Consider the following 22,263-nt stretch of genomic DNA (forward strand, 5'->3'; position numbering starts at 1 on the left):
ATGAGAATTAATTCGAATTCAAAATCGTCTTTTTTCGTTTTATTGTAACCATAAAAAAGTGGATTGAAATATAGAAAATCTAAAGCCTTAAAACTGATGTGAGTAAATCTACAGAGTATAAGAAAAAAATGTGCTTACAAGTAAAAAATAAACAAATAAAAATGATTCTAATGAATCATGGAAAGCAGGAGCTCTCTGACGGACTCTTCCCTCTTCAGACTCTTTGTGAATCACTGCGATTTAATGGTCTCACGCTCTCAAGCTTAAATTGTTGATAATTTCGCCAATTAATTCTAAAATACCAAAGCTAACAAGTGCTTTACATTACTAAAATGTACATGTAAAGAGCTACAGAAAAGCATAACTGAGTTAGAGCGGTAAAATCTAAGATGAGGGCGTTGCGACACTTTAAAGTCAACCCTGTCTTAAAAATTGATGAGACTGTTTATAAGCAGGCTGAATCTATGCGGAATACCGATTCCATTTCTGTTTTAGCCCAGGCTGATCCTATTTTCTCCTTCCTAGCCGTGGTTCATGCCTATTGTCTTGCATTTAAACTAGGATCTGGGGCAACGGTGGCTTTGGTTTTTTCAGCGTTCAAACATGCGTTCAAAGCATGTTTTCTTGGTTGGCATTTTCTAACGACAAACATTTCTCTACTTTGGCGACTTAATGTCCGACCCACTTTCTGTTCGATCTATAACTATGTACAAAAGAGCTAATACGTACGTTGTCCTGTTTATAGGCCGGCCTACTCGTAATCCGTATGAGGACTGAAGGGATTACATTAATGGACCTATTCCGAGCTATTGAGCTCACGCCGTTTACAGTATAATTACCTAATTTCAATAGTCAAAAATAGTTACGTCTGCTAGACTATATTTTCTGTAAGCAGTAAAAGATTGTTTTGTTATTCTAAAAAATGTTGTATATTTTTCTGTAATATTTCTACAAGATAAACTGTACTGTGTTTGTTTACGGGCATTTTTCATTAAACTACGTATAACAGTACGCTATCAAAACATAAACAAACAAAGTCTTAACTCTAGTAGACGATACATCTACGGATTACAACTTGTCTAGATACTAAATCAAAATATGATGTAAATCGTCACTCAATTCCCATGTTTATTGGGGCACCCTGGACATAAAACTTAGTCTCTTAAACTAAAGAACCATGTTTTTTTATTAATCTTGTCATTTTTTATATACAAAATGCTCTTTTTACTGACAAAGAAATCTCGGAACTTAATTATTTGCTTTTGAAAGGAAAGTTGATTGGATCTAATTTATTTCCGTGTAGACATCTAAAAAAGATATGAAAGGTTATCGTGAACACTTTTTTCAGCTTGTTAATAGTGCCCACAAGATCGTCTTCGCTCCTTGAAACAATTTGCGGCATTTATTTGTAAACATAGTTTTACAAACTAATTTCGTGAAACAATAATTTCAAAAAATAAAAAATGTGCCCTGCGTTTATTGATTTTTTTTATTTCCGGATTTTATCTAGATTCAAAGAATTTTGGTTTTATTTAATTAATAACAAATCTGAACAAAATCATTTATATCTCAGATAATTTAAAAAGAACAAGAAAGGCACATCCTGGATATACAAAACTATCCTGCACATAAACAAAATGGTTTCTGCCTGAAAAAGAAAGTTCAGCTTTCACTCCACTTTGAATAGCAGATTAGGGACTTGAATGTCTACGTATATCCTTCAATGATTCCCTGGAATCATTATTAAAGCCTGTATATGGTGTTGAAAGTTTTGTAGCCTAATTTCAAGGGTCATTTTACGGAACTAAAGGTTTATAGAAATTGCAAAAAGTAAGTTCGAAAAGTAAATATATATAATAATTTATAATCAATGAGTTAATGCAATGAAAGTTATTTCAGAAGTGTACGTAAACACAAGACGGATGTCGAAGCCTGACATGGGATCCATCTTTCACATAAATAATCAATGAAATATTCTGGTCATAGATAACTGTTATGTGAATTATCAAAATTTTCAAAATGTAATGTTTTTAACCTCCTCGGATACTAAACGAACACTGATGCATCTATTCTTGTTTACAAATTCCGCCCAGAGAGAACCGGTTTCAATTTGTATTCAGAGTATACATGACCGCGATTAACTTTCCTTGCATTAGAACTTTAACTCACTTTATTGTAGCCCTTTACGTGTATATTTTAGCACTGAAATGCACTTGTTGTTAGCTTTGGATTTAAAGAAATAATTGACAAAATTCTAATAGATTTTTGCTTGAGAGCTTAAATCACAGTCATTGGATTTCAACATTCTAAACCTTATTGGAAAGCCTATGACAATAGGCGGAAGATTGTTCAACTATATTTTAAAAAATTTGCAAAAATTTTTGCATATTTGAAATGGCATGGTCAAGGGCTTTTCAAAAATGTATAATTTGTTATTTTTTAGTTAATAACTGCAATTCCCAATATACATTTGGATTTATATAAAATTGGCAAATACACTCACGATATGTTGGGCAGAAGAGACGTCTGTAGGAATAGGGTTAAAAACGGTTTGATATAAATTAATTTTAAGATCACTAAAATACATACATTTTATACTCAAGTATTAATATTCAATATATTTTCCCGGATATCAAGGTTCAACTGATCAATATTTTTGATTTATCAGCATTTTTCAAGATCATGAAAATGTATTCAGGATTTAAAAAAGGAAAGCTTTCATGACCTTTCATGTCGGCCTGCCATAAACATAATTTTTAACAAGGGTGTAATGCAAGGAAAGTTATTTCAAAAGTGTACGCATCAGGGAGTAAGAAATAGAAAGGGAGATATAACTGACGCGGTTCGCCCTACCATATGATTATACATGCTTTACAGACGAAGTACTCCATTTGAAAACGAGTTTTTTTAAAGGTCTTCTTTTAATTTTTTAAATGTACTTTTTACTTTACCATAATAAATGAAAACAATCTTATTTAATATAAAAAAATACGTTTGTATTGCTAATTATTTTGCATCTTAAAAAATGAATTTATTTGGCGATGTTCAGCATACTTTTTTCCCTGTTAAATGTAATTTCAATGACCTTTTCTGAATACATATACGCGGTAATTGTGCATAAGACGACATTTAAATATTTCTTATTCAAATGGAGTACTTCGTCTGTAAAGCATGTATAATCATATGGTAGGGGGAACCGCGTCAGTTATATCTCCCTTCTATTCCTTACTCCCTAGTACGCATCTTTTGTACTGTAGTGTACTGTCTCTATGTGGTAATGTAAACGCAAGACGGATGTTACAGCCTGATATGGGATCCATTTTTCACATAGGAAACTATTATGTGAATAATCAAAATTATCAAATTTAATGCTTTTAACCTCCTCGGAAACTAAACGAACACTGATGCATCTATTTTTGTTTACAAATTCCGCCCAAAGAGAACTGGTTTCATTATGTATGCAGAGTATACACAACCGCAATTAACTTTCCTTGCATTACACCCTTGATTTTCAATATATCAAACACTTTATTCTTAAAATATTTTTGACACAGTGCATACATTCTGATCCTGTTAACAATGGATATATTTTCCCCAATGTCAAATCCAATCCTTCCAAGTATTATAGTATAACAGAGATAAGAGAGTACACAGATCTATTAAGGGATAAACTATGCAATATTTTCTACAACAGGTTCCATTGTGTACAACTGGAGTACACGACCAATTAGAAGGGATATTTATGGACCCTTTGGATATAACATATAAACTAAATACATAAGTTTTATGTTTAATGTGAAAGGTTAGAGTATATCTTTAAACATTGTAAAACTTAACAAATGAATGGGTATAATATGCAACAAGTAGCGGCTAAATCATTAAATGGCAGTCAAAAACCTTTTGAGGAAATATATATTTGTATCTCTATTCTTCCTAAAGAAGATTTTATTGAATTGTAAATAAATCTTTGAGGAAATGAAACAATTTGGGGAAAGCCTTGTATTCGAATTGAAAAATTTGAAAATTTCATTTTGCCGGCAATACATCAGGATTTTCCAATTTTAAAATGTATTGAGTGAAAAATTATAAGTAAATGCATTGTTTATTGCTGAAAATATAAAGAATTGTTAAATGGAAAAAATTGCATCTATTCCATGTTAAATTATGTTTAATAAGAGTAAAGGAACTGAGGTTTTGTGTTTCGTGGTTTTACCACATTATCATAGCTGTATCAAAATGTCTGTTTTGTATTTTCTCTATGATTTTACTGATATATTGCAGTACACCTCCCCCCCTGTTTAGCTCAGACCAGTTCGTGTTTAAAAACAAACTCTGTTTAAAATGTGCATATGGTTACCAATGTTCATGAGTATACACAGTCAAAGTCTTAGAAGGACTTAGCGCTTTCCTGAGCGTATTAGGTATAACTATTAATTAATTGTTAATACTATTTTTACTAGTTGTATTTCTATTGTTATTTATTAGTTATTTTTGTGTTAATAATATGTATTTTTCAGCATAAAAACATACTGAAGAAATACACGTTATTGCTTCTACCCGTTCTTTATCCGCGTGTTGGTTGGCTTTGAGTTCAAGACCTGATTAAAGAATTTAGCGAAAGTTCGCGAAACATTTTGCTACAAATCCCTATGTGTTTACAATTGCAACCCAATGTCGTGTACATATTTTAAATCATGAATTCTGTTAGATCAGATAATATAAGGTTTACATCATTAGGTTGCAAAGATATAGGTATGAGTCAATTTGAGTTTGTTGCAAAGAATCAGTTCCTTTCACGCTATTATGAAATCTCATGCTTTTAGTAATAACCAATTTTTTGAAGAGCTCTTGAAAAGACGAAAAAAAATTTATTTCTGATTACCCCCAGGGTATACATAGGTTCCGTCAAAAAAGTCAGCCAATTATATAGGACTAGTCGTTTGACCAGTTATAGTGATTAATTATTCACTTTGTGAGTGAAGAGCATTATTATATAGAAGATAAACTGTTACACAAATGTCTATTTTTTAGCTTCCTCTCGAGATTTTAGCTGGTTTCTTATAAAAGACAATAAAGTATATAAAAGTATATTTGTAAAATTAATTATAAAAAAAGATAATAGTTATTAAACATTTGCATAAAAATCTTAGGAAGACATTTATCTATACATAAGAAATATTACTTTTTAAAAATATCATTAAAAACAGGTACAGAGGGTTCAGAGGGTACAGAGGGACTTTTCACCTCGAACATTTTCAACATTTATAAAAGAACTGTTAAAAATAGTTATCAAAATAAATATTTTAGCACTAAACATCTGTGCTAATTTTAATAATACATTTGTTTGCGAAAAAGTAAATTTGCACACATATATTAAAATGATAAACTAAAATGCAAGTTAAAGGAAAGATAGATCGGTTTACATAAAAAAAAATTTCGAAAATTGTAAATTAGCTAATTATAAACCGGGTTTATGTTCTGTATGATCGATGCAAATTTTTCTTTTGCAAAACTAAGAATTTTAGATTACTGTTTAAATAATCAAAAGAGAAAACTGCGAGCTTTTAAAGATTAAATAAATGCTCTAATAAATAACTTTTGAGCTTGTTTTGTTGCAGTAGTGTTGGATCATTGAGCTTAAAGGAACTGTTTGAAGAGGCGTATTCCCAATTCACAATAGTACCCTTGAAACATTAATCTGATTAATAATGTGGAAGATTTCAGGCTTGAAAACTGTTTGGCTCTGATAATTTCTTAATTGTTTTTGATGCAAGAAATGCGCAGGTTAATTTAATATATAAAACCACAAAAGAAACAATCAGTTTTTTTGTACAAAAAAATTGAAATCTAATTCATACTTGATCAGACAAAGCTTTCAATGGTACCTTTGTAAATCCACAATGCCACTGTATCTATGGAAAGGCACTTGAAATATCGTTTACAATAACTTTAATGCTCTATCTATCTATCCATTCGTCTACACAAAAAAAAATCACTTTCGTTAATACCCAAGAACTAGGCCCGTACAGTACAACACAATTAACACTATGTCTGTACAGTACAGGCCCGTACAGTACAACTTGATTGATGCTATGCCTGTACAGTACAGGCCCGTACAGTACAACTCAATTGATGCTATGCTTGTACACTACAGGCCCGTACAATACAACTCGATTGATGCTATGCCTGTGCACTACTATGCCCATACAGTAAACACGGATAAGTGCTATGCCTGTACAGTACTATGCCCGTACAGTACAACACGATAAGTGCTATGGCTGTATAATAAAATAAAAATTCAGCAAAAATGTCGACTTCATAATCAAAATCAAATAAAGATAATTATTTGAATGTTGTGCACGTGTATTTAACGGTTCTGTCAATATTCCAGAAAGCTGTGACTTTCGATCACAATTTTGCTATTAAACATAATTGTTTAGCCTTTACATAAAATACTTTGTTGCCGACAAATACATTTTGAATGAAAAGTCTAAAACAAACAAAACCGTAAGTTTAAAGATTGTTTGATTATAGACCAAAGCGCGTAAGATTTCAAATAGAAGAAACCAAATGCTTCTAAGTCTGGTTAATCCAGGGTGTGTGCATAAAAAAAAATTGTGATCGTCTTTATTATTCTGATCCTACTGTATGCGGGACTTTATACTGAAGCATTGTATCTATAGCTGTACCGGGCCTGCAGTACACTGTAGCAGTGTATCTAGCTGTACCGGGCCTGTACACTGTAGCAGTGTATCTAGCTGTACCGGGCCTGTACACTGTAGCAGTGTATCTAGCTGTACCGGGCCACACACTGTAGCAGTGTATCTAGCTGTACCGGGCCTGAACACTCAAGCAGTGTATTTAGCTGTACCGGGCCTGTGTTCCTTTGAATATGGGAGGTAGCTGTACCCAACCTGTACAGTGTACATTGTATCTAGCTGTACCAGGCCCTAACACCTGAACCACCTATTTGGGTTTCATAACATGGAAATCCTAGATCCTCGAGTTCATGTCTTGATTTCTCAACCTTCAAAATAAAATAAAATTAGTTCAGCTTTCCATATTTTTTATACTGGGCTTTCCACAAAGAATGAGACTTAAGATACGACTGTATCCTATTAAATGGTTTCTGTGGCTTCTAATGGGAAATAAAGCAAGAGTCGTTATATATCTTTCATATAAAATTTTTAGAATAATTAAACGTTCCACATATTTCAAAATTTTTGGAATAATTAAACGTTCCACATATTTCAAAAAAAAAAAAATTCTGAACAATTGGTTTTTCTTAAACCATGCAAAATCTTAACCCTGAGAAAAGATATATGCAGAAAATGGAACCAAAACAATAGATTTTTGGTTCGTTTTTGCCTTATGTTTTCTCTCAAGGTTACCTACAAAGACGACCTTAAACTTTTGAAATATGACGAGTTTAAGGTTAAATTAAGTCTTTTGCCTTGAATATAAGGAAACATACGGTATACATTTTGTGGGTAACCCTACAGTAGAACAAAGTAAACTTTCAGGCGTCATATTTCTGTTGAAGGTTGTCATTAAAGTAATCCTTGTAGAATAACCCTTTATGATAATAGATGAATATTGCAATCTCCTCTCATTAAAAGTACAATGAGACCCATAAAACTAAGATAGGAAGACTGCATTTAAGAAAATAGTTTTACCGTTAGCTTTAAAATAAACTTGTTTAGTAAAATTGGTCTGTGTACTGTGTGCATTGGACAATTTCCTTTACATGGACTATTTAAAACTATAACTTGAGTCTTATATTCGATCTTTCTCTTTTACAGTTTAATGTGTCTCACTGTATTTTGTAAAAATACTCTAGAAAGAAAATATTGTAAACCTGCTGACGTTGAACATACGGCGTTATTAGGCCGAGGGCGAAACCTCCGCCTCCGGCTCCGGTCAGCTTGGCGTGAATAGAGTTACCGGCGAATATTTCCACAACCCGGCCTAAGGCGGGGTGGGATACGCCCAGTCCTGCCAGTAAACCCTGGTTGATGTCGATCAAGTTCTAAAAACATGAAAAAATTGATTATTTTTTTTAAATTTATGTTGTAGGGTACAGGGCGGAAAANAATTAAAATTTTATCTTCGGCCAATATGTTTTTTTAGTTCTAGAAATTAACAAACATGTGTGAGGATTTAAAAATGTTAAATCGACCGTGTTTGTTTTAAATATTTGCATATGCAAACTATGCCTGAATTACGAATGGTTTGCATAAGATCCTGGAGACGAATTTAATGCGTTATATACGGATAATATGACTAGGAGTCTGGAACCCTTAAAGTACGCACAAAAAGTACGTTTGCCTACTGGAGACAAAAACTTGTGACAAAGTACACCTTCAGAACCGGGTTTTAGAAATTAATTGTATAAAAATAAAGATTTAAGAAATAATTGTATAATAAAACTTAATTTTATTTAATGCTGTTGAAACTCAATACTGCTTAAAGGGGGGGGGGTCAAATTGACTCCCACCCACTATAGTTTCAGTAGAAGTACATATTTCCATTAATTGTTATAGCGACGATATGAGGATTTATCTCTTATTGGATAATGAGATAGATAGAAAAATAGATGTTACCACTGTATATATTGAAATCAGGTACATTTAGAGTTTCCATTGAACGTAAACTTTCGTGAAAAAATGCGAAATTTCGCGAAAAATGCAAATTTCGCATTTTCGCCAAACAGATTAACGAAAATTTTCGCATTTTTCCTACTAACGGATTGCGAAAAAGTGCGAAATTTTCAGCGGAAAAAAACGTTCCCGGAAAATGTCATGTTCATTGTAATGAATGCTGCGTTGACCACAGAAGATTTTGAATGAACATACCTCTAGTGTTCTAAACTCCTCCTGGCATCCCTTGAACCCCTTGATTGCTGATGCTTGAAGGCTGGATATAGCAGTCTGCGTAATACGCTCAATTGCGTCAAATATCGGCCCAATCACCTTAACAATATTTCTTTATAAATAACGTGGTAATCTATGGTTTTCTGCATGTTTTTGTTTTAGTATGTCCGATTAAAAATCAGGAATCCAGCTTTACCGATTTGCCTTAAATTTAGAATAAGGAAGTCGGTAGGAATGTTCTGATCGCTCGGTTTTAAAGTTCTACGTTGATTAAGTTGACTTTTGAAAGAAAAAATAGTTTCCAGATTCCGAAACTAGGTTATAAACTAGCTAAAAATAGTTTCCAGGTTGCCAAACTAGTTCTATAAACTAGGAAAAAATAGTTTCCAGGTTCCCAAACTAATTTAAAAACTAGCTAAAAATAGTTTCCAGGTTCCCAAACTAGTTCTAGAAACTAGCTAAAAATAGTTTCCAGGTTCCCAAACTAGTTTATAAACTAGCAAAAAACCCAAGTTATGCCTTGCAATAAAGTTTTCTTTAAAAAATTCAACCTATCCAATTAATAACTTTTAAACTGTGCTAATTTTAAGAACGTCAAAACGGCTGAACCGATCGATCTCAATTAAAACAGAAAAAACGATTATAAATGTCTTTAAGAAAGAGAGTGCAAAGCTCCCAAAAACCTTGCATATACATATTAGGCTTGTTTTATATTGTTGTTGATGTTAAGTCTATTCAAGTTGTTATTGGTTTTAGTTTATTATTATTGTTGGCTGGTTTAATTTAGTCATGTAATCAATTTAATTAGTTCCAGTTTGTTATTTTGTTAGGTCTTGTTATTAAATTTATGGTTAGTTTGGTATAGTTTTGTGGTTATGTTGGTTGCTTTAGTAATATTTTGTTTGGTTTGGTCTAATTATGTCGTTATTTGAACTGGTTCAGTTGTTTTTTTTAATTGGGTTGTTCTATTTATCCCGTCCTCGATGTTATTTTAACAATATTGTTGGTTGGTTTTGTCTAGTTTTGTCATTATGTGGGTTGGTTCAGTTGTGTATGCTGTTTACAGATTTGATCTACTTATGTCGTTATTTGAATTAGTTCAGTTATGGTCTCGGTTTGTCGGTATTTTATTCGGTTAAATTATTTTAAAGATACCTTGGGTAAAAGAATATGTCTGTTTCTAACAGCTGAGACTAGTTCTCTAGTATTCCTGGGAACTTTTGTATTTACCTAAACAAAACATTTTCTCAAATTGGTTTCTGAGTTCTTCTTTGCAAAAACAGCATTTCTTAGACCTAGAAGTGTTATTCAAGATTTTCTATTAAAGAAAATATTAGCTTAATTTCCGATTCCCCCTTTAAACCTTTAAACTGCTCAAGGATTTTGGACTTATCCTTAGTAATCTAGATAAACACGTGCAATTATGTAACAATTGATTTGCAACCTGTTTTATATCTAAAACACAGTGATGCTAGCGTACACTTCCATTTTAAGGCAATTTAAACACGATCCAAGAAAAAAACACAGCGATCCACTACTCTTTTAATATGTAATTCTGTATATTCGCAACTTTTGTTATTAAAATATCTTGGTAACATGTCTCGGGTGCATTTCCGGAGTTGTGATAGGTAAAAATTGAAAACTCCTTTTTGGTATTTGTCGAAATAAAAGAAAAAGTAAAATCTATAATAATTCCGCTTCTCATTAGCTTTAAAGTAGTTTTGAATGTTTATATATTTTCAATCATTTTCTCATGGCTTCTCATTCTTAAGATTGACAAATAATTTTTTAAATTTCTCTTCTCATAAATACGTTTTTTTTAATTTCCTAAATTTTGCTATAATTGCCTATTCATTTACTTTATATTTTATTGGTCTATTCTGTCCTATAGGACGGATCATAATGTAGAAAAACATCGAAATATATTTCCTAATGTGAAATTGTGCATTCTACAGATAGAGAACACTTTTAACCAATACGGATTTTTACAGTTTCAAGGCCTTTTAACCTTGAAAGATCGCAATAAATGTAGGAAAATAATAGGCCATATCGAGCGATAATGAAAGGCCCTTTTGGTTTAGTCGTTTAACATTTTATTGTCCACTTCGAAATGTTCAAAATTGATTTCATCCTGCAATTTATGAATAATTTTCACAAATTAAGATTTTTTAATTTGAGAATTAAAGAAATGATTTTTACCAGTAGAATCTGTAGACCACTGAGATCAGATACAGGCAACATTTCTCCAGATCTACAATGTAACAAGATAAGGAAGCTAGGAGAATATAACAAGCTAGGACGGAGCTAGGAGGATTAACAAGTTAGGACGGAGCTAGGAGGATATAACAAGCTAGGGCAGAGCTATAAGAATATAACAAGCTAGGGCGGAGCTAGGGGAATATAACAAGCTAGGGCGGAGCTAGGAGAATATAACAGGCTAGGGCGGAGCTATAAGAATATAACAAGCTAGGGCGGAGCTATAAGAATATAACAAGCTAGGGCGGAGCTAGGAGAATATAACAAGCTAGGGCAGAGCTATAAGAATATAACAAGCTAGTGCGGAGCTCGGAGAATATAACAAGCTAGGGCGGAGCTATAAGAATATAACAAGCTAGGGAGGAGCTACGAGAATATAACAAGCTAGGGCGGAGCAAGGAGAATATAAGAAGCTTGGGCGGAGCTAGGAGAATATAACAAGATAGGACGGAGCTAAGAGAATATAACAAGATAGGGCGGAGCTAGGAGAATATTACAAGCTAGGGCAGAGCTAGGAGAATATAACAAGCTAGGGAGGGCGGAGCTAGGAGAACATAACAAGAAAGGACGGAGCTAGGAGAATATAACAAGCTAGGGCGGAGCTAGGAGAATATAAAAAGCTAGGGCGGAGCTAGGAGAATATAACAAGCTAGGGCGGAGCTAGGAGAATATAACAAGAAAGGACGGAGCTAGGAGAATATAAAAAGCTACGGCGGAGATTACAACAAAAATAGTACGGAGCCAATAGATTACAAGAAGCTATGTAGAAAATTAAATATTATGTTTTCAAATATTTCTAGAATCCCTGGCAAGTAGTTGAGGTGTGGTGTGTGGTGGGTTGGTAGAATGGATAAATGTTAAAGTAGGACGGATATAGAAGATATAGATATGACCCTCTACTGACCTATATGCCAGGGCACCTCCAAATGTAGAGACACTGTTGTCTATTCCTAGACAATAGAACGTTATTATACAGAGGGGAGGGGGTAGGAGGGTAGAACCTATAGTTAGAGGGAGCCTTGTTTATATTGGAATGGAAAACGGTGGTGTGGATTTAGCCTACAAAGGCAGTATAAAATATGCCTATATTTGGAATATATGCGGCCAAGCTAATCTATCTTAGGAATCTTGCATTCAAACTGCCGCAGGACAACATATATTTATATATATTTACACATTTTTCCAGGAATAGGGGCGGTGTGCTAGGGTGGGGCAGAGGGGATGGAGAGAGAGATTGAGAGAGAGAGAGAGCTAAGAAGGAAGATAGGATGGGATGACTGGAGTGAGTGGTCTACAGATTTTTACCANTACAGCGAGGAGTTGGGGTGACAGTAGGTTCAGAAAGTGAGAGTTAGTAAAAGAGAAGTGGGTGTGAAAGGGGATGGGAAAATAGAAAATGTGATTGTTATGATGCAAGTTATGAAGAAGTTTGAGAAGTGAGGGTAGTGTGTGTTAGAATTACATAAGTGAGAAGGGATGAATGGGTATTATTAAAGAGTAAGAGAGTTCTGATGTCGAGAGTGAATATAAAATGTTATGATACAAGGAAGCAAATAAAGAGAATAAGATAATTATTGATATATATAGAGCCCCAAGGAGACGAGAATTTTGACTTGACTGATTAAAGGTTTGCGGCAGAATAACAGAGACAGGTCAGATAGATATATTTAATTTTGGGTAGGAATACCTCATATTACGGTAAGGAGGGGAGGGGGGGGGGNCCCCCCCCCCCTGTAATCTTATAACAAAAATGTTCCACTCCCTCTCCCCCCCCCTTACTAATAAAAGGCCTTAGAGTATTGGTATAGAGTTGAAATGCATGTTATTAGCCCAATTTGTTAAGGCCAGGTCATTGAAGAAAAAATTGGACCGATATCTTTAATAGTTTGGGTACTCCGTGCTAGGGAGGGTTGAAAAAAATGCAAAAAAAAGTGTTAAAATGTGGAAGACGATGCCTGGCCGCCTTAAACAAGTCCCACAAGATTCAACGAAATGAGATAGAAAGGATACGGGGCATTGTACTGACAGTCTGCAGTCTACACGTGTGATATTGATATCAACTCATGTTCTGAACCCTCTAGTAATAAGTTATAAGAAATATATACACTGGAAGTTACTTTATGCGTTTCATTAGAGTTTGACCTTACGTCCTCTGTAAAAATATTTATCGAGATTATTTTTGGTACAAACAAATATAAAGATGTGACGCATGTTTCTACATCCATTTTTCAAGGGCTTTTAAAAAAATATATTTTTTAGGTTTGTAGCGAGCTTTAGTCTCAAAAAAAGTTATGGGCTACTATTTTAGATTTTTTTGCACGGNGGGGGGGGGGGGCATTCTGTTTAGGCTCTAAAAACAAATCTTAAAATTTGTTCCAACTCCACACAGATTTCAAAGATTAAAACTAACTCTGTTCTCCGGTGATAGTGTCAAAAATTAGAGTGCTAGGACAAAAAAATTAAACTCTCGCACTAAACGCCCCCCTCCCAGACTGTTTAGGGTTAATAATCCTTTTAATTATCTTTAACGATATAAAAAAAATATTTTGGATTAAAGTTTATACATAAACATTATACATATCATATCAATGAAGGGAGAATTATTCTTTTAAATTATTGATCTTTTAGTAAATAATGTTCTTAATCATTCTAATTTTTCTTCCAGCAATCTGCAAGTAGTTTCATGTTTATTTTTAGAGTTAAAATTAAAAGTATATCAAAAGAAGCCTGAAAATAAAAAAGGAATTTTTGTTCAAAATAAAAGAAAATATATATCCTCCTTTCCTATCTACGATAATTTAGTTTTCTTGGGCCGCTTGAAAAAAAAGCATTTAAAATACTGTTGTCCCAAATTGAGGCAAACATATTTGGGTGCATCGCCATTCTTCACGGGTTGACCAAACTGTCGGTGCTCATAGAAAAAAGCCTTCCGAGAAATGACTTTGTAAAATCCAGAGGGGGGGTACATCCCCCCCCCCAATTTCATTCAGGGGGAGGGGGTAATGGACTGCCCCCCTGAATCCACCAATGGGACGGGGGGGGGAATGTATGAATACATCATATTACATGATGTTCGCGCGGTTCATGTTAATATGAATGTTAAAAAAATTTGAAAAAAGTTTAAATGATTATTTTAAATATTAATACCTGATGGAGTTCCATGCATTATTTTCTCCGCCATAAACGCCCAATCAGATATTAACTGTCTCTTCTCAGGGTTTATTTCTATCTCTTTTCTTCTAGTTCTAGATTCAATAATTGTTAACAATCATTGACAATACAAATGCTGGGGCCTCGTCTTAAAGGGGCTGTGGCATATCTGATTCACAATGGTACCCTTTTTAACTTTATCTAAGGAACATTAATAAGGAAGATATCCTCGGTTTTCTAGCTTGAAATTTCTGCCAAATACTATAGAGTTTCTCAAGCATAAAACTGCAAGTCACTTTTTCAAAGAAGCCACAATTTTAGAGAAAAAAAAGATATCTTTAACATGTTTGCATAGATTTAAGTCTTCATTCCTTTATACTAAAAAGTGAATTTATAATATAATAAAAATAAATGGAGACATAATAATAGAGAAGTATCTGTATATAAAGCCTGTAAACCATTGATAAGACAAAGTAATTAGTATTAAGAAAATTAGTATGAAGGCACTAAGAATTTATACTATACAGTGATTACTAATAATTGTTCTCGTCTTGGTTCTTTCTTTTAATCAAAATTGTCTCTCAGGACATTTCTTAATTTCTGGCTTTTATATTTTTTTAAATATTCGCTGTGAAATTTTTAGAAGATTTACATTTTAAAAATTTATGAATTGACATCAATTTTTTTTATGACCACTTGTTAAGTTTAAAAGTCAGTCAAAATTTCACTTTTTCGCGTAAAAATTAAATATTTGACTTATCAGCCTTTTATTTTTGCATAAACATTTTTTTGATCTTTCATTTTTGAATTTTAGTTTTGTTTTTATTCTCAGCGAATAACGCACATTTTACTAAAAAGTCTTTTGATTTCATTTCCAAATTTACGTATGTAACAACAGGTGTTACAAGAAAGCGAATCATTTATATTAAAATCTAATGATCATTTGAATTCCATGAACCGTAGCCATGAAAAGGTTAAAGTATTAAAATAAAAAAATATAAAAATTAAATATTTAATTGACTACCTTGAATATTTCTTGCAGATGAGATTACAGAGTTTTATTAGAAATTGTGCGTGAATGAGTTTATACTTCTTCTCTTTATATAAAAAATCAGATTCTTGTGAATTTTTTTTTGCAAAAAGTTCCAATTAACTTTTTACACCTACGATTTTTTTTTATAAGTAAACTTTCGTGGCTTAATGTGCATCAAAATGTAAAATGTCAAATGTGGAATTTTAACATTTAATGTTATATTTTTTAACACATACCTTGTATCATGGCCATTCTCCTTACAGTTTCCATTACCAGTATTCTGTTCGTTCAACTTTAATAATAAAAATATAATCATTAACGGTTTCTAGCTCACAGTTATATTTCTAGTCTAGTAAACCAAAACCGAGTTAATAACCACATATTCAACCTACACTACACTACACTACACTACACTACACTACACTACACTACACTACACTACACTACACTACACTACACTACACTACACTACACTACAATACAATACACTACACTACACTACACTACAATATTACCAGGTTTGAGTAGAGGACTAAGGAAGAGGAGAAACAAACTGACATTGCTGCACTACTCCCTAGTCCAGCTCCTAAATATTAAATTTTTTTATTTTCACAACAGAGTTAAAAATAGGCTAAATGTTAAACAAAGATAGTTGAAGCTAATTTGAGTGTTTCAAAACTTAAGAAAGATCAAGCTTAGATACATGATAGGCTTAGTAGTTTTGGGTTCAATCCCTTTAAAACGCAGTGAAGTATAGCTTCCAGTAATAGAACCACACAACAGCTTACATTTTTGTAATGCATTGGGGTTCCGAGGTTTTTGTTTGTGGGATTTTACCAATTTTAACAGCGGTTTATTGTAATTATTCTGAGAAATCTTGAACAAAATAATAAAACAAAAATAAGTCAGGTAATATTACATGATATTTTCTCAGATCATTTTTATTAATTTTTATTATTATACACGAAATAAGAAAGACATAAACGAGTTCTCAGATTTTCTTATACGATTGGTCGCGGAGAATTACAGAAAAGTACATTTTTAAATAAAAACAAAGTATTTTTAAGTAGTCGGAATAGTTGTCAATAGAAAAAAAACTGGCTAATATTTGAGGAGAACCATGATAAAATAAAAATAAGAAGATTCAAATTCATTTTCGAGGTATTCAATTTGAAATTATTAATTCATATTATTAATTAGCTGTCAGTCTCGTGCACTGTAAACAATCTTAGATTAAACTCGTAACTCTACATTCGACACTCGGTTAGAGAGTCCAAGACTGGGTTGGGTCCGTTGGTAGGGTCTAAAATTCATGTGTTTATTTAGTAAACTGTATACTGGACCTATTGGTATCTCTGAAGACAAATTGACCGCAAGCGGAGGTAGAGCGGAGAAGAGTCTCATGTAAAGGTAGAGAAAGGCTACAATACCACTGTCGGAATCTGTATTGTTGTTACAGCTAGAGGTTACAAAATCTCTCATTCCTTCTATTGTTTCAGCGTCTAAAAATTATGTAAATATTAAAAAAGCAGCGCTCTAAGAACCTTAAAATTGTATAAACAAGTAAAGTGTATAAAATTCATATTTTCTAATTTTTATGTAAATTTGCTACTCTCGAGACCCTTGATATTTCAGACTATGATTTCTGCTAAGTTAAAAGGTCAAAGTTTGCAATATCAAAGGTTGCAAATATATAGGGATTAGAAAATCAAAGTTTGTGGCGAGTAATCAGTTCATTTTAGCTCAAGAGAGTTTTAAAGTACTAAAGCTCCTAGGCAAACTATTTTTAATGATCTAACCGTCGTGTCTTAGACGTTTTTTTATTGTATATTGTATAGCGTAAATACATGAAGTAAAATAACAATGTTAAAACCTGCTGGGGTTGGAATCTGTGTACATGTATCGAGGCATAAACTTTCACGGAGCTGGGTCAACTCTTCCAATCTCCAGGTATATCTATAAATAAATATATAGACATATAATAACAATGTTGATAATAATATAAAGTGAGACATGTTAGCACTGAGTGCAATGCAAAATGATAAAATAATAACCATAATGATAATAAATGAGGCAAATAATAAAACTTAATAATAATAAGACTAAACAAGTTTTACTATTCCCAGACTTAAAAACTAAATTAGTATTCGCAATTTTTAACATTTTGCAAACAAAATATTGCAAATCATGAACCGTAAAGCAAATAATTATTATTAAACAGAAGATTTGTGTCTTATAACTGTAATACCGTTTGTTAAAACTCCACTGAAAATGAAACAATTATCTTTATTAAAAATAATTATTTTACTTTTAATATTTTTATTGTTTTTTTTTGGCAACCATTTTTCTAGGGTTTTTGCAGTTATTATTTACTAAATGTATCTAGGCCCCCATCTCCGAAAAAAATATAACTTTTCAAAGCAAATGAAGATATCAAAATATGCTGCTGAATGTCCAACATGAAACACAATGTCCAGCAATAACCAATCATAATAAACAATAGAAGATATCTAAATATATAAAGTTGTAATCTCTGTTCGTCCGTATATCCAATTATAACTCATGAAACCCAGGACCGATTTAAAGGGAGTGTTCGCCAAAAATGAAAGGAGGTATAGGCTTACGGCGAAAAATAAGCGCTTTTGATCGCTACTAATCTTACTTCTATCTGTTGCGTCTAAAATTATTAAAAACGACTTATACTGCTTTTGGGATTACTCCTTATAGACGCAGCAGATAGAAGTAAGATAAATAGCGATCAAAAGAGCTTATTTTTTGCTGTAAGCCTATACCCCCTTATTTTTTCGCGAACACTCCCTTTAACCTATAAATTTTTATTGGGGAATTTGGGAGAAGCAAGTTAATTTTCTTAGCCTGGTTTTGAGATTCTCAGGTAGTGGTTCGACTTGTACTGGGAAGAATAGCTAAAATCGTTATATACAGTTAAGATCGGGTAAACGACGGGAGTAACAATAGAGTACCCTGGGTAATGCATGGTTCCTATCCTAGTATTTATATAATAATACAGTTTAATAATCTTTGTACAAGGAGAGTTCAAGATTTAACAAAACAAATTCCGATTGATCAATCAGAGACGACCAANAATCAAACGTGCTTTGGTCTAAAATTCAACAATCTTTTAACTTTAACAACTTTAATAATTTTTCATTCAAAATGTATATGCCGACAAAAAAAGTATTCTTGAAAAAATGCAAAAAAAATATGTTTAATGGTTCAAATTGTGATCGAAAGTCAAAGCTTTCTGGAGTATAGACAGAACCGTTAAATCCACGTGCCCCCCCCCCCGCAAAAAAACTAATTTCACAAATATATATGATTGAACACTAAATAGCTAATACTATTTTGTAATTTGTTAGCCAATTTTGACATTATAATGATATATATTGACCCAATAAACTTGGAGAGAAAAACGTGTGAATTCCTTTTGAACACCCTTTGTATCTAAAAGAGGTAATTTGCTGATGAAGGAAGAATATTAGACTATTATAAATATAAACTTACACTTTGTTCATATCTGGGAATTTTACAACAAGGTAGTCTGTACCTTCCTGAAAACAATAGAAAATTTTTGAAAACATTTGAATGAAATGTTTAATAATGATGATGTTTACTATAAGCAAGACCATTAAAGTATGGAATTGGAAAACGACATTTAAAGGATATTGTGTGTATTTGACGGCTGTTACACACAAGCAACTATTTTTTACCAGTAGTTTTAAATTCACCTTAGTGCGGGTCTGTGTACACTGCACAATAGCTGTGTTTCATGTTTATTGAACTATTTAAACTAATCGTCTTTCTTTTTCTCACTGTAGATAAGGAATAGGAATCAAAAAGGTATTTAAACTTGGAAAATATAATAAAACCGTTTATTGACAAATATTTAAATTGTTTTTATTTGTATCAATGAATGTTATTTTTAAAGGACAAATGATAAAGTTGTGACTTAACAAATTCTTAAAGTAATTGCCTCTGGTGCAGTTTTATATATTTAGGTTGGCATACACAGAATACATGAATGAAGCTTGCTCATCAAATATATAAATAAAATAGGGTCGTATGAAAACAAAAAAAATCACTAGAATTTGTTAATTAAAAAAACATGATTTAACAGTTCAAGGATACAGACAGCTGCATTATTTTTACTTAGGTTGGCAAACACATATATTGTATAAAGGAAGTTTGGTAAACAAATATATAAATAAAAAAGTTTGACGTAAAAAAATAATTAAATAGAATTTTTGTTTAAAAAAACATAATTTAAAAGTGAAAGGATGAATGAACCCTTGAAACATAACAAAAAAAACATGTGGACTGCAATTTTTCGCATGATTGATTAAAAGATTTGTATGAAACCAGGAACTTAATTAGAATTAATGAATGCAACCAATTTAAAAAAAAATATTTAAAAATTTGACATAGGTACCTTAAAAAAATATCTTCAGATAATAATATTCAAAATAGGAAATTCAAACATTAATTTTATTTCTGTAACTCTTAACATTTGCATGAACTTGAAGAATTTTTTCAAAGGTTACGTCGTCATAAGGATAAGAAAATCAGAGTTTGAGAAGAGTTATCATTTAGTTTAGCTGATATTGAGAAGTATATAGATTACCTTAATAGTAAGTTTAGTTCTAAGGTTTATACTGACAGCTAATGCAGTTTTACCAAAAACAACAGCATGCTCTCCGTACAGGATTACCTAAACGATATCAAACCATATTACAGGGGGGGGCTATAGTTTCAAACCTAGCTCTTGTTGTCATGTCTGGGCACAAATATTATGATCCACGTTTAAGATGCATCAATCAATGCTCAGTGAAATTGTATTTTAAATACTATTATAAAGCATGACGAGAGCTAGAATTACCATTGTTAAATTTTTTAAAAATAAAACTGAATTAGAAATCCCTTGATTTTAGATAAAAATATTAATAAAAATATTATAATAATAAAGTATCCCCCCCCNAAGCGAAGAGTCTACACAGTATGCCCGTTCACCCCTGCAGTAGATGCATCTTTTGTATAATGATTGATGGATTGTACAATCTCTCAGCGTATAAAATAGGTTGATTTGAAGAGAAAAAACGTTATTCATTTGAATAAAAATTAAAATAAAATTTTTTATTTTAGGAAAGTTTTGTATGTCATATTTCCATTAAATAAAACTAGCTTTCTCGTCCGAGTATTTCCTTCATTGTGAAAAATCTATATATTGTATATTCAAAGGATACCATTATCTTTTGGTGTTCGTCTCTTGAATCGGGGTATCGTATACTCTAAGAATGATATTATTTCTTATTGTTTCTCTGATATATCTGTATATTGTACACTCGAAGAACAGTACTATATCTTGGTTTTCCTCCGGGGTTTCTCTGATATATCTGTACATTATATACTCCAAGGATAGTACTATATCTTGGTTTTCCTCTGATATATCTATACACTGTATACTCCAAGGATAGTACTATATCTTGGTTTTCCTCTGATATATCTATACACTGTATACTCCAAGAATAATACTTTATCTTGGTTTTCCTCTGATATATCTATACAGTTTATACTCTAAGGGAAAAAAGTTTTTACCTTCCCAGGAGAGGACACCTCCAGTTCTCTCATTTTTATATTTCTGAAATTATAATTTAATTTTTTTATGTTTAACATTTACTTTAGATATTTAAATCAGCATTTCAATTTTTTTCCAACAAAAATTACATTTCAGCATTTTAAGTCCTAGAAACGCAACGAAAAAATTTGTTTAATGCATTTTAGAAATGATTGATTGATGCAGGATGTAACTAAAATGTTGAAATGATGCAGAAATCAATGAAAGATTAAATTGTGTTGCCTGTTAAAGTGAAAAAGTCCTTAACTATGCTGCATTCAATCAAAGTTGTGATGCATTTATGCCTTTGATTCTACTAAGATTGTCATTGATACAGTAAATGCATTTTAGTTGATATTTTGGATGCAGAACGCTAAGGAGATGATGCATCTGATACATCCGATATAGCTGTCGATGATAATGCTATAGCGCAACAACTGTTTATGATGCATTTGATGCAATGAAATTAATATTGTCAGGTTTGCCAAGAACATTTCTTACTCTCTTCAGTTCCGCTAAGGCAAGATTATGTCCCTTTTAAATTAAAATGCAGATTTTTTAAAAACATGTTTTTCTGCTATAGTATTGATTGATGGAGAGATAATAAAGTATATGCAAGGTAATTGGACTGTATGTGTACCTTAAATTTACAGTTCCTAGGGAGGGGGGGGGGGGCAAAAAAGTTGGCACCCCTCTATATTTATTTCTGTATAAGCCCGGCCTAGTATATAGATAATAGGGTGGATAAAGCCTGAAGCTGAGTTGGGTTCGCTTGGGAAGAGATATTTGACATTTTTTCATCCGTAAAATATCAACGGTTAGAAAAAACAGGAGAAAAAACTAAGCTTAGAGTATAATATGAACGGGACATATCTGGATATTTCAGGATATCAGGATATCAGGATATCAGGATATCAGGATATCAGGATATCAGGATATCAGGATATCAGGATATCAGGATATCAGGATATCAGAATATCAGGATATCAGGATATCAGGATATCAGGATATCAGGATATCAGGATATCAGAATATCAGGATATCAGGATATCAGGATATCAGTTATATCAGGATATCATGATATCAGGATATTAGGATATCAGGATATCATAATATCAGGATATCAGGATATCAGGATATCAGGATATCAGGATATCAGGATATCAGGATATCAGGATAAAAGGATATCAAAATAAATGGATATCAGTATATCAGGATATCAGGGTATCAGAACAAAAAATGAAATATTCCAATACTAGCAAAAATTTTAAAACACGTTGGGGAAGAAAAAGAAATCAAATTTTGAATAAAATAAAATGTTT

The 22,263-nt window shown here is 32.3% G+C and overlaps 1 protein-coding gene across 1 annotated transcript; it reads right to left on the reverse strand.

Annotated features, from left to right (window-relative positions):
* Positions 1–6,357: 6,357 nt before the first annotated feature.
* On the reverse strand, positions 6,358–20,991 carry LOC111696771 (mevalonate kinase). Its single transcript, XM_023466500.1, has 14 exons — positions 20,923–20,991; positions 19,952–20,038; positions 18,835–18,881; positions 17,186–17,268; positions 16,656–16,814; positions 15,828–15,898; positions 15,549–15,604; positions 14,277–14,374; positions 12,034–12,079; positions 11,073–11,124; positions 10,029–10,103; positions 8,856–8,972; positions 7,859–8,029; positions 6,358–7,027 (listed from the first exon to the last, which is right to left on the reverse strand). The coding sequence occupies exons 1-14, from the start codon at positions 20,953–20,955 to the stop codon at positions 6,935–6,937; spliced, it is 1,188 nt and encodes a 395-aa protein (XP_023322268.1). The 5' UTR covers positions 20,956–20,991; the 3' UTR covers positions 6,358–6,934.
* Positions 20,992–22,263: the final 1,272 nt, after the last annotated feature.

The sequence above is a fragment of the Eurytemora carolleeae genome, unplaced genomic scaffold (genome assembly GCF_000591075.1).
Source record: "Eurytemora carolleeae unplaced genomic scaffold, Eaff_2.0 scaffold126, whole genome shotgun sequence".
NCBI lineage: Eukaryota > Metazoa > Arthropoda > Copepoda > Calanoida > Temoridae > Eurytemora > Eurytemora carolleeae.